The following is a 19212-nucleotide window of genomic DNA, read 5'->3' as shown; positions in this document are numbered from 1 at the left end:
TATTATTTTTACATATATATGTTGTGTGTGTGTGTGCACATAAAGCTAAACCTTTAACACATTAGTATTCTCCTATAGAAAGGCTTAATGGTCCCTGGGTGAAGTACAACAATCTTCACATACTTTCCTCTAAGGAAACATTTTTGGATCACTTTCAGTGGTTTTTCATAACAAACAATACAAAATAAATTATTTTGGTTCTGCTTTGGGGCAGGAATTGGGGTTCAGGATGGAAACTCCTGAAATATAGTGGTGGGAAGGTGTAATGGTGGTGGGATTGGTGTTCGAATATTGAATGTAATCAAATATCGTGAACTACTTTATCAAAATAAATTTTTAAAAAATGTTTAATTAAAAAATATTGTTACATTACATATAATATATATTCTACTATATGTATAAGACTAACATGTCTTTCTTATATAAATATATGTATATATGTGTGCGTTCGCCTTACAAGCGGCCAACATGGCCGACCCGAGTTCGATTCCTCCTCCCCTCTCTGAGAGCCCGGCAAGCTACCGAGAGTATTCGATATGCCAGACACAGTAACAACAAAGTCTCCAATGGAGACGTTACTGGGCCCGCTCGAGCAAATCGACGATCAACGGGAGGGCCTTTACCTTTACCTTTAGTCTTCTACATATATTAGAAGACTAATATCCATGGCTTGTAGGGGCTAGGAGGACTGGTAAATGTTTGGAATCAACCACAAATGTGTGGGGGGCAGAGGGTAGGTAAAATAGAGAAGGGAATAGTATGACAATAATAGCTGGTTATGATCACATTGGACAATAACTGAGTGTTAAAAGTAAGTAAAGGGATATTCCTGATAACCTTTTAGTATCTGTATTTCAAACCACAATGCTGAGAGGGGGGGAGGGGAAAAGGGAGGAGGTGGAAAAGAACCTGGCATAGAGGCAGGCTAGGGGTTGGGGGAGTGATGGGAGGGGAACTGGGGAAACTGGTGGACGGATGGGTGTTGGAACACTAATCATGAACAGCTTTGTAAGGATCTATCTCACAGTAATTTAATTTTAAAAAAATTAAAAATAAAAATAAAAGTACATATTAGTCACCTTTCATCCTACAAACCCAAATAATTATTTTGAAAAGTAATAAATGGAAAAAATCATATGTATACCATGTGACGATATTTTGTATTATAACTTATATGTAACTAATACATAACAAAATAATTAGTAGGTGGAAATCCCTCTTTATAGAAGCATTTAAACACAGAAGGAATCACAAAATATCATCATTTTGTACTATTAATGAATTACGGATCTAAGCAATAACCACTATTGATTTATAAAGAAAGAGACGGGGCTGGAGTGATAGCACAGCAGGTAGGGCATTTGCCCTGCACAGAGCCGACCCAGGTTCGATTCCTAGCATCCCATATGGTCCCCCGAGCCCCACCAGGAGTGATTCCTGAGTGCAGAGCAAGGAGTAACCCCTGAGCATTGCTGGGTGTGACCCAAAAAAAAAGAAAGATAAAAGAAAGAGACAACCCATACACTGAATATCTCCTGAGGAAAGTATGCCACACCAGCTAGGCATTTACTTTACTAAGAATAAAATCCTGTATCTGAACAAGTTCTGAGATCTAAGTACCAATTTTCAAGAAAAATTGGGGGCAGAAAAGTATGTTAAATATACTAAAGGGTACTTAACAAGGAAATACGGAAATTCAGAATTGTGGGACACTGAAGGATAATCAAAAGAAACACATGGAGGATAGATGGAGGCAAATTATCTGAAGATTGTAAAAGAAAGAAATCCAAATTGCTCTGAGTAGATCCAGCACCTTGATCCTAATTTCTATACATCATTCCTTACTAAAAGGAATCAGAGCTGGAGCGATAGCACAGTGGGTAGGGCATTTCCCTTGCACACGGCCAACCCGGGTTCAATTCCAAGCATCCCATATGGTCCCCCAAGCACTGCCAGGAGTAATTCCTGAGTGTATGACCCAGGAGTAACCCCTGTGCATCGCTGGGTGTGACCCAAAAAGGAAAATAAATAATAAAAATAGAAAGAATCAGAGAACCTTGTGAAGTTACTCCTTCCATGTCTGAAATGGGTAAAGTACAATGTGAATCTGGAATGTATTTCTGTGCTACAAAGTGTTCACAGAATGTTGGGGCATGTCAAAATAGAGACCAGTCAAAAGATATCTAACAAAATGAAGGGAAATTTGAACATCAAAATGAAAAATAACATCAAATAACAGCTGATTAAAATACATTAAAAATAAAATACATTGAAAAATAAAATTTTTACCCATACTGATACTATAAATTACTTCAGATGAAGTAAGGGGAAGTTCTTTATAGAAGTATATCCACTTGATGACAGAAAATTCGCCACTTTTATATCTTAGTAAGAAATGACTCAGACAAGAATCATAAGTGAATGCCAAAACTACTGGGAAAAATAACGAGGCACAATATATTCAGTTTTTCAATTCCAAAAAAAGTTATCACATGATCCAATAATTCTACTTCTATGTATGTACTCAGAAGGAATGAAGAGACATCCTCTGCCTGAGAATGTTCATAACAATACTGTCTACAATAGTCACAATGTAGAAATAACCTAAATGTCCATCGAGGGATGAATTTTTTAAAAACGTGGTATATCCACAGAAGGAACACCATTCCACAATATAAAGGAATATAATGCTGATACATGCGTTAAGGATGAACTCTGGAAACACACCAACTGATAGAAACCAGATACAGAAGACCACATTTGGGCGTGGAGATTACTCAATGGACTGGAGTGAATGTTTTGTGTGTAGGATGCCTGAGTTCAATCCCCATCACTAACTGATCCCCCAATCACTGCCAAGAGCAACCCCTAAGCATACAGACAAGAGTAGGACCTGAGCACTATTGGGCGTGGTCAAAAAAACCAAAAGACTTTATTTTTGTAAGATTCCATTTAACTGAAATATCCAGAACAGCAAGACTACAGGGACAGAAAATACATTGGTGGTAGTTAAGGTAAGGGGGGAGAGATGATGGGAGATAAAAGAGACAAAAAATTGATAAGGGGCAAGGGTTTCATTAGGGGGTAGTAAATATGTCCAGAATTAGAATGATGATGATTGTACAACTTTATCAAGATTTAAAAAATCATAAAACTTGTATACTTCATAAAAGGTAAATTTTATAGTATGTCAGTTATATCTCAAAGGTAGAGCTGGAATGACAATATAGCAGGTAGAGAGTTTGCTTTGCATGTGGCAAACCTGGGTTCAATTCCTGGAACCCCATATGATCCTCTGAGCCCTGCCAGGAATGATTCTAGAGTCCAAAGCCAGTAGTAAGTCCTGAGTATCTAGTTATGGCACAAAAACAAAATAAAAATTATATCTCAAAGGTATTCTGAAAAGAGCCAAAATGATTTAGCAGAGCACATATGAATACATCTAAGCTGAATGGAATCAAGTAATCCAAACTGGAACTAAAGAATCAGTACCAGAGTTATCTTAGGTAGGCCCAGGCGCCAACAAGCTCAGATCTTTGGAGCCTTAGTGGGACGGGGCAGACCACATCCCCTGCCCTGCCAAAGACTCAGCACTCCACCCACCCACATCTGGCTCTTGCCGCAGCCAGAGAAACAGCCCAGATTGACAACTGATCTCAGAGAGACACCAGAGAGATGCCAGAGATGTCCACAGCTGGTTGTTCCAGTTCCTAAAGTCCTGAAGTGTGTGGCTGCACAAAACCTCCAAACTACAGAGCTGACAGCACAGAAAATTAGATGGGAAAATTGAATTGATGCCCATGATGCTCAATGGGTGAAACTAATAACAGAAGGTTCAATTTGCACCTAACAACTTAGTCAATCCTCAGGCCATGATTTCAGCAACACCATTATGAGATATATGTTGTAACAAGTAAAGGTAAAGGTAAAGGCCCTCCCGTTGATCGTCAATTTGCTCGAGCGGGCCCAGTAACGTCTCCATTGGAGACTTTGTTGTTACTGTGTCTGGCATATCGAATACTCTCGGTAGCTTGCTGGCTCTCCTTTGTGCCTTCTAGCGGAGCAGACTTAGGGGATGGGTGGGAAACTGGGACATTGGTGGAGTAAGAAAGGCACAATGGTGGTGGAACTGGTGCTGGGATATTAAAAACCTGAAAAAACTGTACTGTGAACAAGTTTCTAAATTATGGTGTTTAAATACATTTTCATACCAAAAAATGGATTAATACATAGTCTTGTGATTAAGATGTGCAGGGTGCGAGCTAAGGCAGTAAGAAATGAGAATGGTGAAAACAGCAAAGCTAGCAGGCAGGGGCTTAGCATTTATAAGATATGGTATGGTAAATAAATGTGTGCAGAAAGCTGTGGGTGAGGACCAACTGCAGGGTGGTCTGGTGGATGTGAGGAAGTGAGGGAATGTCAATGTTATGTCTGAGTGTGGTTTATTTGATACTCCAACTTTATCAAAGACCAAAACCTTTCTGATGTCCTTACACTCGAAAGTGGGGATCTTGTCTGCATTGCTTGAATCAAGCCACTTACCTGGGAGGTTCCAAACTGGGACTTTTCCTTCTTCCCAGAACGACTCTTGTAATTCCAGTTTGAGGATTAGGTCCGGTTTGGTAACTTCCTGCCCTGTTAATTAGAAATTTTGGCAAAAAAGACTTATGAGAAAGGGGAAGATAGAGGTCGGGACAATACACAATGGTAAAATCAACCATTTCACCTAAGTCTTGAGTTCACAAACGCCTCATAAAATGAGCAAAAGGGAGAAAAGGAACTGTGATATGCAATATCACACTCTTCAAGCAGTTCAGATATTGCAAGTTTCCAGTACTAACAAAGGAAAGGCCCTCTCCTGGACACAATAATCATAAACAACAAAATTACCTGACAAAGTCATTCTTACCCACAGAGACTAAGTTGCTGTAGGTTTCCAACATCACATCTCTGAACAGAATCCTCTGGGGAAGGTTCAGGTACTGCCACTCTTCCTGGGTGAAATCCACAGCCACATCCTCAAATGTCACTGGTCCCTGTAATTGCACATTCTTTTTATTCTAAACTCCCCTATGTTACATCCTGGGTAATGAGGATGTAACATAGGGGACTTCTGACTGTCTGAACTGCCTCAATTCATAATGACAACTTAATGCAAAATGTCTACTTTATATCAGTTGGTGACCTACTCTGTGGGGAAATGAATCATGGTTGGGGCCAGAGAGATAGTACAGTGGGTAAGGTGTTTGTCTTGCATACAACCGACCTGGGTTCATCCCCAACACCCCATAAGGCCCCCCAAGCACACCAGAGATGATCCCTGAGTGCAGAAACAAGAGTAAGCCTTGAGCACTGCCAGGTGTGGCCCCAAAAAATATTTGGAAGAAAAATATTTCATTATGTAACAGAATGTGGAAAGTTATGTGATACAAGCATATAAGTAGACAAATAATCCAGTCGAACTAATAGGAGTGTCCAACTATGTATGGACACACAGGTTATTGCAAAGTTGTCAGTGTAATGAAGTGGGGAAGAGGATAGTTTTTTTTTTTAAATAAATGTGCCTAGATTATTTCTTTCCTTTTTTTGTTTTGTTTTTTGGGTCACACCCGGTGATGCACAGGGGTCACTCCTGGCTCTGTACTCAGGAATTACCACTGGTGGTGCTCAGGGGACCATATGGGATGCTGGGAATCGAACCCTGGCTGGCCACTGTACTATCGCTCCAGCCCTAAATGTGGCTATTTATATGGGGGAAATAACATTTAATGATAAACTCTCAGCATATACAAAAATCAACTACAAGTCATTGTAAATCTAATGTAAAAGTTAACTCAATAACGTACTATAGAGTATGGCCCTGGCACCGCTTGTAGCCCAGTGCAAACCTCAGGGGGAGTACTCCTTCCTCCCAGCCCAAATTCTCCTCTATCGTCTTACAACAGCCCTAGTGCTGCCACTTGCTCAGCTATCATGAGCATCTGGGAATAGAACCCCTGGAGCAGAAAGTAGGCAGAGTTTCATTCCTCAGACAACTGAACAGGAACAACAATAAAACCAAAGGAATTCAGCCATGTAAGAGAGGTTAACAGAAGTCTAGGAAGATCCTCAATTATATGAGACCTTTAAATCTACTTGAAGAAGACTTTAGAACAATAATCATATTGATGCCCACTGATCTGAAAAAAAAGACATCTGAACAGGGAATTAATAAACTTGAGGAAAGCCTTATAGAAAAAATAGGGAAACACACATTCAACTAGAAAAAAGGAGTTAAGGAATACAGTAGCAAGTCTCAGCAGCAGAATGGATAAAACTAAATCAGTGATGTCAAAGATACAGTGCACAACTCCATCAATAAATAAGAGGAAACAGAAAATAGAATGGGAAAAAAGTATTATATATTATTGACAATACTAGGAGGAACAACCTCAAAATCATAGAAATCCCAGGAGCAAAACTAAGAAGAGGGTAGGAAGGATTATTGAAAAAATAACAGGTGAGTACTTCTAGTTGAAAGAGTTTGATAGAAGTACTGATTCAAGAGACACAAATAGTATAAATCAAAGTAAGCCCAAACATATCACCAAGACACATGGGCTGGAGAGATACTACAGTGGATAGGACGCTTGCCTCGCATGTGGCCGATCTGTGTTTGATCCTCTCTTCCCCCGAATACCACTATTCCTGAGTGCAGAACACCAAGACACAGTGTGATAAAAATGGCAAGAACCAAAAACAGGTGTAGACTTCTTTAAAAAGCAAAAGAAAAGTAAACCATCACACAAAAAGGGAGGAAAAAGAAGGTTCACACGAGATTTTTCTAAGAAAATCTATCAAAAAGAATGGAGTGATATACACAAAGTATGGGGGGGAAAGAACACCCAATAAAGACTCTACACAAATAAAAGGAAAAAATTAAAATAGAAAACTAAATTTTAAAAAAGAGACTACTCGAGGGTGGGAGGGATACTGGGACCCGTGGTGGTGGAAAATGGGCAATGGTGGAGGGATGGGTGTTTGATCATTGTATAATTGAAACTCAAGCACAAAAATTTGTAAATCTAAATCTACAACTGTACCTCCTGGTTTTTCACTAATAAAAATGTTAAAAAAATTTTTAAAAAGGGACTACTCGAGAGTTGAAGGAGGGTTAAAAAAAATCTCAGGTTTAAAAAACACAATCTCAGATAAAAAGCAGCTAAGAGGTAAGGGAAACTGGGGACACTGGTGCTGGGAAATATACACTGGTGGAGGGGTGTGTGTTGGAACACTGTATGACTGAAACCTAATCATGAACAACTTTGTAAGGGTCTACCTCACAGTATTTCAATTAAAAAATAATGATAAAATAAAATTAAAAAACTGAAAAAGAGAAAAAATGCCGCTAAGGACATTTGTATCATCTAAGCCAGCACTGTTGGGGTTACTGAGTATCTCCCTATAAAAAGCAAAGAGAAGGGCCTCGAGCTATAGTACAGTAGTAGGTAGGGTGCTTGTCTTGCACAGACAAACCCGGATTTAATGCCTGGCATACCATATGGTCCCGTGAGCACAAACAGGAGTAAGTCCTGAGTGCAAAGTCTGCAGTAATGCCTCAGCAACACCAGGTATGGTAAAAAAAAAACCCCAAAAGGCAAAACTAAGCATCATAAATAACCAAATTCCTCACAGACATATGGCAAAAAATTCATCCATATATATAATTTCTCTGAATGTCAATGGACTGAACTCATCCATAAAGAGGCACAGAGTGGTTGTATTCATGAGGAAACAGAATTAACCTTGTGTCGTTTACAGATACAGGCTTGAACACTCACAGAACAGACTCAGAAGGAAGATGGTGGGGGCACAGCAGCACACGTGAGAGCTGGCAGAGAGGCAGCAGCTCTCAGGGCTCTGAACAGAAGGGCCGATTGGGGTTATATTTCTGCGTGAATGACTGTGATGCCCTCTAAAAACCTTCTCTCAAAAAGAGTGGCTTTAAGTGGAAGCAAACTGGCTCCCTGCGCCTCAGAGCTCCAAAGCTGAGGGACCTACCGCAGCTCTGGGCGCTCTGGAAAGAAGTTTAGCATGAATAAGTGGGGCTCTTAGGCTCCAGCTGGTCACTACCGGGGAGTGCAGGCACGGAGTGGAGGGGCGCCGGGTCCCCACCATTGGAGACCGGCTCAGGCAACTCACCGTCTGCAGGGCATCCCCCACTCTCCCCAGCCCGCGCCACCAGTGCTGCCTACAGCATATAATGGAGGAAAATATCCCTAAGCGCCAACTGTCTGGAGACTGAGGATGGGGGCATGTGTCCCCTGGGCAGGTTCTGCCAAACTGGTGGCTACAACCCATCCAGAGTGCCTGAGATGCAAACGGTAGCAGCTCTGCCTTCGGTCCTTGTCCCTCCTACTGCCACTGCCCCACAGCTGCCACTGCCACTGAGGCCCAGAGGGCAGAGCACCATGAGGGCAGGGGTTGAGGGCATCTGCAATCTGATGGTACCCCTGGCCTTCCTGACACCCCCAAATTGCCACTTTGCTTCTGGCCAGACTCCAACAACTCAGGACTAAGTTTTCTGAGAAATTAAATGACCAAAAGTTAGGTATGTGGGAGCCACGCTCACAAACTATCTCCAAGTATCTCCGGCTCAGCCATACAATCTCATTCATCGGCCTTACTCCAGAGACACATAAATAAATCTTGAAAGAGATCAAAAGCTGCAGTTAACCAAGGACTGTGCAAGGCTAACCAGACCAGGGTAAATCGGAGGGGGCCAGGACATCCTAGTGTTCACCCAAGCAAATCCCACGAGAGCTGCCACTTTGTTCCCAAATCCAGAATTGCTACCATGCCCCTCAGTGGATTCCACCATCTCAAGATGGATCTCACTGAGATATTAAACTGCTGAAAATTCGGGTATTTGGGTTGCGGGAGTGAAATATCCAGGCTTTCTCAGAGTCAGGATGGGCTATCTCCCCACCACTTTTGTATACTCCTGGAAGCACCTGCAGTCACCTCCATGAACCATTCCTAACGCCACTATGTAAGCTCTTCAACTGACCTAGCTTTAGAGACCTATAAATAAATTTCAAAAGAAATCAAAAGCCATAGTCAATCTCCAACCTGCACAGTCTGAAGAGACTGGGGTAGATCAGAGGGAGAAAGTAGCCTGGCTCTTGCCCAAACAGAGCCCCATGGCAGTCTCTTGCTTCCACAATCCAAAGTTGCCTCCATGCCCTCAGCCAGACTCCACCATCTCGGGATGGACCTCACCAAGACATTAACTTGCTGAAAATTCAGGTATGCAGACTTTATGACTGAAATCTCCAGGCTTTTTTAGGAATTGATACTGGCTACCTCTTTCCAACCCCCTGTATTTCTGGAAGCCCCGGCAGTCACGTCCGTACCTCACAGCTGCCACGCAATTTATAAAAAAGCTACTCAAGCTTTACCTTCCTGATAAATATACTGAACATCCTGAACAAAAACAATGACTTTTCAGCACCTATACTGCAAAACACAATGCACAAAAGGAGAGAGAGAGAGAGAGAGAGAAGAGGCAGGTGAGGGGCAGGTGAGGGGTGGGAGGTTGGGGTGGTGATGGAAGGGAAACTGGGGACACTGCTGATGGGAAATATACAGTGGTGGAGGAATGGGTGTTGCAACACTGTATGACTGAAACCTTATCATGAACAGCTTTGTAATGGTCTATCTAACAGTGATTCAATTTTAAAAAGAACAGATTCAGAGTGAAACGGCAGAAAATAATCAGATAGGCTAATGGCAAACTATAAAATCATGGATAGCATGGGAAGTAACTGGTGAACAGGCATCAGGTTTTCAGTTATACTGGTGATATGGGTGAGTGGAATAGCCATATATCCAAGTGAGTGGAATAGCCATATATCCAAAACACAGATTCAACAACACTGAGAACATGAGACCTAAGTTCCAACAACTGGAACTCTGTAATGTGCCTGTCAAGTTGACAGGCAGGATGAAGCAGGGGTTGAGGGTGGGGAGGGGATATGGGAACACTGGTGGAAGGAAGCTGACACTGGTAGTATAACAGCTCAGCGGTAGGACATTCGCCTTACAAGCGGCCAACATGGCCGACCCGAGTTCGATTCCTCCGCCCCTCTCGGAGAGCCTGGCAAGCTACCGAGAGTATTCAATATGCCAGACACAGTAACAACAAAGTCTCCAATGGAGACGTTACTGGGCCCGCTCGAGCAAATCGACGATCAACGGGAGGGCCTTTACCTTTTATAAAAATATTGTATGCCTAAAACTCAACTACCAATAACTTTGTGTATTATAGTCCTTTAATTAAAAAGGAGGGGATAACAAAAAACATAAATAGCCATAGTTGTATCATAGAAAATAGCATTCAAGTTAAAGAAAATTTTTTAAAAAAAGAAATAATCCCATCCAAAAATGAGGACAAGAGAGGCGGATAAGGTGTTGGCTTTGCACAAGACTAACCTGGGTTCAATCACCAGCATCCCATATGGTTCCCTGAGCACCACCTGAGTGAAGTTCCAGGAGTAACCCCTGAGCATCACCAGGTGTGACCCAAAAAAATAAAGTTTAAAAAAATAACGAGATGAATAGACATTTCCATGAAGACATACAGATGGCCAATAACTATATGAAAAAATAGTTATTGAACTTGGGTTGGCCATGTCGGCTTACTGTCAGGGAAATACAAATCAAAATGATAATGAAGAATCACCTCACACCAATGAGAAAAGCATATAGCAAAAACTCCCTGAAAACAATGAGTATTGTTGGGGGTATAGCAAAAAGGAACCTTCATTCACTGTTGGTGAAAATGTCACCTTGTCCAGCCTCCATAGAAAACAATATGAAAAATTTCTCCAAAATCTAGGAATGAAGCTGCCTTTTGACCCAGTTACCTCACTTCTAATTATCTACCCCCACACACATAAACATTAATTCAAAAAGGCATATGCATACCTTTATGCATTTCAGTACTTAGCATAGTATCCAGGATAGGGAAGCAACACAAATGTCCAACAACAATTGAATGAATATAGAGAATTTATGGCATACACACACAATGGAATACCATGCAGCCAAAGGAAAAATAAAGTCATGCAGTTCATGGCAACTTGGATGAAAACAGAGTACCATGCTGAACAAAATCAGCCAGTTGAGACAAATTCAGGATGATCATACTCATCTGTGGTATAGAGACACATATGAAGGGCATGACCAATATTGATTGATATTAAACCTTGGATCCTAGAATACAGACCTGAGAGTGTTGGATCTGGGGGTAGAGAAAGAAAGAGGTTGACTAGAAGTAACACGGGAGCATAGGCAGAGGGTCTGAAGTACACAGATAGTGCTAACAGAAGTCAGAATATGTATCAAACCTGTAACTGTCAATCAAGAAAAAATTGGGGAATGATGGGGAAGAAAGCAGGTCAGACTGGAGGTGACACATAGATAAGGGTCATAGGCACTTCAGTGCTAGTGGTATGCAGTAACTTTGTACATCAGTACCATAAACTTGGGCTGGAGTGATAGCACAGCGGTAGGGCGTTTGCCTTGCACGCAGCCGACATGGCCAACCCAAGTTCGATTCCTCCACCCCTCTCGGAGAGCCCGGCAAGCTACCGAGAGTATCTCGCCTGCATGGCAGAGCCTGGCAAGCTACCCGTGATGTATTCGATATGCCAAACACAGTAACAATGAGTCTCACAATGGAGACGTTACTGGGCCCGCTCGAACAAATTGATGAACAACGGGAGAACAGTGACAGTGACAGTGACCATAAACTTGAGCTATATTATAACCCAATCACCCAAAACACAATAAAAATGTCTTTAAGAAAATAATAGGTAATTATTAACATTATTATATACATACTGACTAAGGGATCGATTGATCAAGAGAAATTAACTGTCATCAACATGCATGCACCAAATGATGGAGGAGCAAAGTGTGTAAGGCATACTTCTAATATACATAATATGGCAACGCAAAGCAGTGGGAGACTTTAGTACCATACTCCAATTATTGGACAGATCAACCACTGGAGAGAATAATAAAGAAACAGGAGCCCTAAATGAGTAATTCAAAGAAATACAACATATTGGGGCTGGAGTGATAGCACAGTGAGTAGGGCATTTGCCTTGCACATGGCCAACCCGGGTTCAATTTCCAGCATCCCATATGGTCCCCCAAACACTGCCAGGAGTAACTCCTGAGTGCATGAGCCAGGAGTAACCCCTGTGCATCGCCGGATGTGACCCAAAAAGAAAAAAAAATACAACATATAGAGACACACACAGGAAACTGTGTCCTCCCCCCTAATAGTTGAACACAAATCCCTCTCTAGTGCACACCAAACACTCTCCAAAATACATCACCAATGCAAAGATACTCAACAAAATCTTAGTAAACATCACTGTCACTGTCACTGTCACTGCCCTCCCACTGTTCATCAATTTGCTCGAGTGGGCCCAGTAATATTGTGAGACTTGTTACTGTGTTTGGCATATTGAATATGTCACAGGTAGCTTGCCAGGCTTTGCCGTGCGGGCAAGATACTCTCGGTAAGATGCAAACCCAGAAAACAATCCGAAAGATCAATGAAACCAAGAGCTGGTTCTTTGAGAAAATTAACAAAATCGATAAGCCACTAGCAAAACTCACAAAGAAAGGGAGAGAGAAAACCCTAATAAACCGAATCAGAAATGAAAAGGGGGTCATTACAACAGAAACTACAGAAATTCAAAGGATCCTCAGGGAGTACTTTGAGAAGCTTTATGCCACGGAACATCAAAACCTCGAGGAAATGGATAAATTCCTAGACTCCTACAGACTCCCAAGGCTGAACCAAGAAGACCTGGAATACCTGAACAGACCTATCACCATCAAGGAAATTGAAATGGTAATAAAAAGTCTCCCCAAGCACAAAAGCCCTGGCCCGGATGGATTCACCAGTGAATTCTTCCAAATCTTTAAAGAAGACTTACTCCCAATCCTCTTTAAGCTTTTCCATGAAATTGAAATATCAAATACACTTCCGAACAGTTTCTATGAAGCAAATATCACACTGATACCAAAAGCAGACAGAGATAACACAAAGAACGAGAACTACAGGCCGATATCCCTGATGAACACAGATGCAAAGATCCTCAACAAACTACTAGCAAATAGAATCCAACTACTCATCAAAAAGATCATACACCATGACCAAGTAGGATTCATCCCAGGGATGCAAGGATGGTTTAACATTCGGAAATCAATCAACATAATCCATCATATCAACAAAAGAAAAGATAAAAAGCATATGATCATATCAATAGATGCAGAGAAAGCATTTGACAAGATCCAGCACCCCTTTATGATGAAAACCCTAGCCAAAATGGGTATAGAGGGGACTTTCCTCAGCATAGTTAAAGCCATCTACCATAAGCCTACAGCAAGCATCATCCTCAATGGGGAAAAACTGAGAGCCTTCCCTCTAAGATCAGGGACGAGACAAGGATGCCCACTCTCTCCACTGCTGTTCAATATAGTACTGGAAGTACTTGCAATAACAATTAGGCAAGAAAAATATATTAAGGGCATTCAGGTAGGAAAGGAAGAAATCAAGCTCTCACTATTCGCAGATGATATGATACTATACTTAGAGAACCCAATAACCTCCACCAAAAAACTCCTAGAAACAATAGACTTGTATAGTAAAGTTGCAGGCTATAAAATCAATACCCAAAAGTCCATGGCTTTCCTATACACAAACAGTGAGAGAGAGGAAAGCTATATGAAAAAATCAATCCCGTTCACAATTGTGCCCCAGAAAATCAAGTGCCTAGGAATCAGCTTAAATAAGGAAGTAAAGGACCTGTACAAAGAAAACTACAAAACGCTACTTCAGGAAATAAAAGAGGACATGAGGAAATGGAAAGACATCCCGTGCTCATGGGTCAGGAGACTTAACATTGTCAAAATGGCAATACTACCGAAAGCACTGTACAAATTCAATGCAATTCCTATAAGGATACCCATGACATTCTTCAAAGAAATGGAGCAAACACTCCGGAAATTTAGATGGAACAATAAACCCCCACGAATAGCTAAAGCAATTCTTGGGAAAAAGAAAATGGGAGGAATCAACCTCCCGAACTTCAAACTTTACTACAAAGCGGTAATAATCAAAACAGCATGGTACTGGAACAAAGGCAGAACTGCAGACCAATGGAACAGAGTTGAATACACTGACATCTCCCCTCAATCATATGATCATCTAATCTTTGATAAAGGTGCAAGAAATGTGAAGTGGAGGAAGGAAAGCCTCTTTAACAAATTGTGCTGGCATCACTGGACGGCTACATGCAAAAAAATGGGCTCAGAACTCTGCCTAACACCATGTACAAAGGTAAGATCAAAATGGATTAAAGACCTCAACATCAGACCAGAAACCATAAGATACATTGAAGACAAAGTTGGCAAAACCCTCCATGACATTGAGGCTAATGGTATTTCCAAAGATGACACACCACTGGCTGAGCAAGTGAAAACAGAGATAGATAAATGGGACTATCTTAAACTAAGAAGCTTCTGTACCTCCAAAGAAACAGTGACCAAAATACAAAGACAGTCTACAGAATGGGAAAGAATATTCGCCGAATACACATCTGACAAGGGGTTGATATCAAGGATATACAAAATACTGGTTGAACTCCACAAGAAGAAAACATCCAACCCCATCCAAAAATGGGGCAATGAAATGAACAGAAACTTTCTCAAAGAAGAAATCCGAATGGCAAAAAAGCACATGAGAAAATGCTCTACATCATTAATCATCAGGGAGATGCAGATCAAAACCACAATGAGATACCATATCACACCTCAGAGACTGGCCCACATTCAAAAGAACAAAAGCAACCATTGCTGGCGCGGATGTGGCGAGAAAGGGACACTCCTTCACTGTTGGTGGGAATGCCAACTGGTTCAGCCCTTTTGGAAAACAGTATGGACGTTCCTCAAAAAATTAGAAATTGAGCTCCCATTTGACCCAGCGATACCACTCCTGGGAATATATCCCAGAGAGGCAAAAATGTGTAGTCGAAGTGACATCTGCACTTGTTTGTTCATTGCAGCACTCTTTACAATAGCCAGAAACTGGAAGAAACCTGAGTGCCCAAGAACAGATGACTGGTTAAAGAAACTTTGGTACATCTACACAATGGAGTACTGTGTAGCTCTTAGAAAAGATGAAGTCATGAAATCTACATACAAGTGGTACAATATGGAAAGTATCATGCTAAGCGAAATGAGTCAGAAAGAGAGGGATAGACATAGATTGCATTGATCTGGGGGATATAAAGTAACAAAATATGAGATTAATACCCAAGAATAGCTGAGATCAACACCAGGAGAATTACTCCATAACTTAGAGGCCAGCCGGGTATTCTAGGGGAAAGGACAATTCAGATAGAAAGGGGAACACCAAGTGGAGGGTGTTTGGAGGATCCTCCCAGGAGGGGAGATGCAAGTTGAAAGTAGACTGGACTGAACATGTTCGCCACTCAATGCCTCTTTTGCTGATCACAACACCCAAAAGGAGAGAGAGAACAAAAGGGAATGCCCTGCCACAGTGGCAGGGGGGGATGGGGGGATGGGGGGATGGGGGGAGGGATATTATCCTGGTGGTGGAAAATGGGCACTGGTGGAGGGATGGGTATTTGATCGTGGTATGACCGAGATCCAAGCACAAAAATTTGTAAATCTACAACTGTACCTCATGGTGTTTCACTAATAATAAAAAAAAAATACCATATGTAACTAACTGAATAAATATTTCAATCCATGCCACACTAAAAAAAGAAAAAAAAAGATACTCTCGGTAGTTTGCAGGGCTCTCCGAGAGGGGCGGAGGACATTCAACAATATATGAAAAGGGTCAAAACCATGATGAAGTGGGATTCACTCCAGAGAGGCAAAGATGGTTTAATTTAAGCAAATAAATTAATGTACTGCACCATTTCAAAAAAAAAAAGCAAAGATAAAAGTCATGTAAGCAGGGCCAGAGAGATAGCATGAAGGTTAAAGTAATTACTTTGTAAACAACTGACCCTGGTTCAATCCTGGGCACCATATATAGTTCCCGGAGCACCATCAAGAGTGATTCTTGAGTACCACTTGGCATAGCCACAAAAGAACAAAGAAAATCACATAATCATATCAACAGAAGCAGAGAAAGCTTTTGACAAGATTCAACATTGATTTGTGATTTTAAAATAAACTCAATAAAATAGGGACAGAAGGAACAGACCACAAGATGGTAATAGTCACTTACAACAAACTCACAGCCTACATAATGCTAAAAGTGAAAAAGTGAATGCCTTCCCCCTGAGATCAGGCACAAGGCAAACAATGATCACTTTCGCCACTGTTATTAAATGTATTTTGGAAGTCCTAACCAGAGCAATCAGGCTAAAAAAAGAAACTGAAGGGATTCAAACTGGAAAAGAAGTTAAACTATCACTATTTGTAGATGACATGAATATAGATATTTTATTTATATGTATATATACAAAATATCCCTAACTACTCTACTAATAAAATCCTAGAAATAAAGCAATATGGCAAGATACAAACTCAATAAACAAAATATCTTCCATTTCTCTATTTCTCAAAATTAACTGAAGAGAAAAATTTAAAAATAGCGCACCGAGGGCTGGAGAGACAGTACAGTGGGTAGGGTGCTGAACTTGCAAGGGCCAACCCAGGTTCATTCTTTGGCATCCCATATGGTGCCCCAAGCTCCGCCAGGAGTGAGTGATCCCTAAGCACAGAGCCATGAGTAAGTCCTAAGCACAGCCATGTAAGGTAAAAAAAATCAAAAACATAAATAAATAAATAAAAATATCAACCCATTCAAAATAGTGAGCACTTATGAAAACATCAAAGACCTAGGAATAAACTTAAAGATGATTAAAGAATTAAACATTGAAAACTAAAAAAAAACTAAAAGAAATATAACACAACACCATGAAATAAAAAATTATTTTATGTCATGGATTAGAAGAATTGTGATTGTCAAAATGTCAATTCTACCCAAAGTACTATATAGAATTAATGCAATACATATTAAAATTCCTATTATATTATTCAAGGACTTATTACAAACACTACTGAAATCTGTATGGAATTATAAATGCCTTCAAATAGCGAAAACAATTCTGAGAAGAAAGGAGATTTTTTTTTGTTTTTTTAAAGGAAGTTATATTTCATGCCATAGTAATTAAACAAGCTTCAAGCAAAGGTGAGCTGACACCAAGTAATAGTGGGTTGTGCTGATTAATAGTGAGATGATTTTTTTTTCAGGATCTCATTTTTTATGGTCCCCAAACACAAGGTCCATTCAATTTTTACCTTGCCATCCTTTTTTTTTTTTTCTTTTTTATTAGTGAAACACCATGAGGTACAGTTGTAGATTTACAAATTTTTGTGCTTGGATCTCGGTCATACCACGATCAAATACCCATCCCTCCACCAGTGCCCATTTTCCACCACCAGGATAATATCCCTCCCCCGCCATCCTCCCATCCCCCCATCCCCCCATCCCCCCCTGCCACTGTGGCAGGGCATTCCCCCCTGTTCTCTCTCTCCTCCTGGGCGCTGTGATCAGCCAAAGAGGCATTGAGTGAGGTAAAGGTAAAGGTAAAGTAAAAGGTAAAGGCCCTCCCGTTGATCGTCGATTTGCTCGAGCGGGCCCAGTAACGTCTCCATTGGAGACTTTGTTGTTACTGTGTCTGGCATATCGAATACTCTCGGTAGCTTGCCGGGCTCTCCGAGAGGGGCGGAGGAATCAAACTCGGGTCGGCCATGTTGGCCGTTTGTAAGGCGAACGCCCTACCCGCTGTGCTATCTATGCCTGGGCAGGGCGAAGCCAGAGGAAACTCTGGTGGAGGTCCGTAGCGGTCCTGACGTGCAAATCGGTCGTCCGACCTGGGTATAGGGGCGAAAGACTAATCGAACCATCTAGTAGCTGGTTCCCTCCGAAGTTTCCCTCAGGATAGCTGGCGCTCTCGCACGACCACCCACGCAGTTTTATCCGGTAAAGCGAATGATTAGAGGTCTTGGGGCCGAAACGATCTCAACCTATTCTCAAACTTATTGAGTGAGAAGAAAGGAGATTTTAATTATTGCATTTCCTTACTTTAATTTGTACTATAAAGCTATAGTAATCAAAATTGTGTGATACTAAAATTAACACATATTTGTAGATGAATGGAACAGAATAAAGAGCCTAAGAAATAAACTCTCAGATTTAGGGTAGATTAAGCTAAGACAAAGGAATTGGGTACGTGAAATGGTGTTGGAAAAGCTGAATTTCTACATGTCAAAAAATATGAAGTTTGAAATGTATCTCATATTAGACACATTTTAATTCAAAGATTAAGGACCTAAGACTTGACCAGAAGCTGTAAAATACATTGAGAAAAACATAACTACAACTCTCTACCATATGGACCTCAGAGGTTTCATTATTGAGTTGACGTTAATAGGTAAAAATAACAAAAACAAAAGGGACTACATAAAATTTTAAAAATAAAAAACACATGGGGCCAGAGTGAAAATACAGCGGGTAGACAATTGCTTTGCACATGGCGACCCAGGTTCAATCCTTGGCATCCCACACGGTCCCCCGACAGGTGTAACTTCTGAGCATCGCCGAGTATGACCCAAAAGCAAACAAAAACAAAAACAAAAACATCAGACTAAAATAAATAGATACCCTACTCAGTAGAAGAAAAAAGGCTAATCAAGATACATAAAACACTCTCAAAGCTGGAGCGATAGCACAGTGGGTAGGGCATTTGCTTTGCACACAGCTGAACCGGGTTCGATTCCCAGCATCTCATATGGTCCCCTGAGCACCGCCAGGGGTAATTTCTGAGAGCCTGTACATCGCCAGGTATGACCCAAAAAAAAGAAAAAACAAACAAACAAACAAAAAAAACACTCAAAGCTTGACAACAAAGAAACATGCCAAATACTCCATCAAAAAATGGGAGAAGAGATACACAAACACTTCCCAAAGAAGACATATGGATGAGCAGTAGGCAAATGAAAAGGTCATTGTCACTTACTAGTAGGGAAATGCAAATAAAATATCATTTCACACCAGTGAAAATGACATATCTAAAAGACTAGAAAACAATGTGTTGAAGCGGA

At 41.0% G+C, this 19212-nt stretch overlaps 1 protein-coding gene across 1 annotated transcript in view; it reads right to left on the bottom strand.

The window, feature by feature from the left end:
- LOC130036689 (zinc finger protein 182) overlaps positions 1 to 19212 on the bottom strand; it is a 53523-nt gene that overhangs the window by 12724 nt on the left and 21587 nt on the right. Inside the window, exons 4-5 of the mRNA XM_056128582.1 lie at positions 4910 to 5036; positions 4543 to 4635 (exon numbers count right to left, since the gene is read on the bottom strand). Coding sequence (XP_055984557.1) covers positions 4543 to 4635; positions 4910 to 5036 — 220 coding nt within the window. The remainder of the gene's footprint in view (positions 1 to 4542; positions 4636 to 4909; positions 5037 to 19212) is intronic.

The sequence above is a fragment of the Sorex fumeus genome, unplaced genomic scaffold (genome assembly GCF_029834395.1).
Source record: "Sorex fumeus unplaced genomic scaffold, SorFum_2.1 ptg000065l, whole genome shotgun sequence".
Taxonomy (NCBI): Eukaryota; Metazoa; Chordata; class Mammalia; order Eulipotyphla; family Soricidae; genus Sorex; species Sorex fumeus.
Note: the sequence above shows the minus strand (reverse complement) of the source record. Positions and strands in the feature narration are given on the sequence as shown.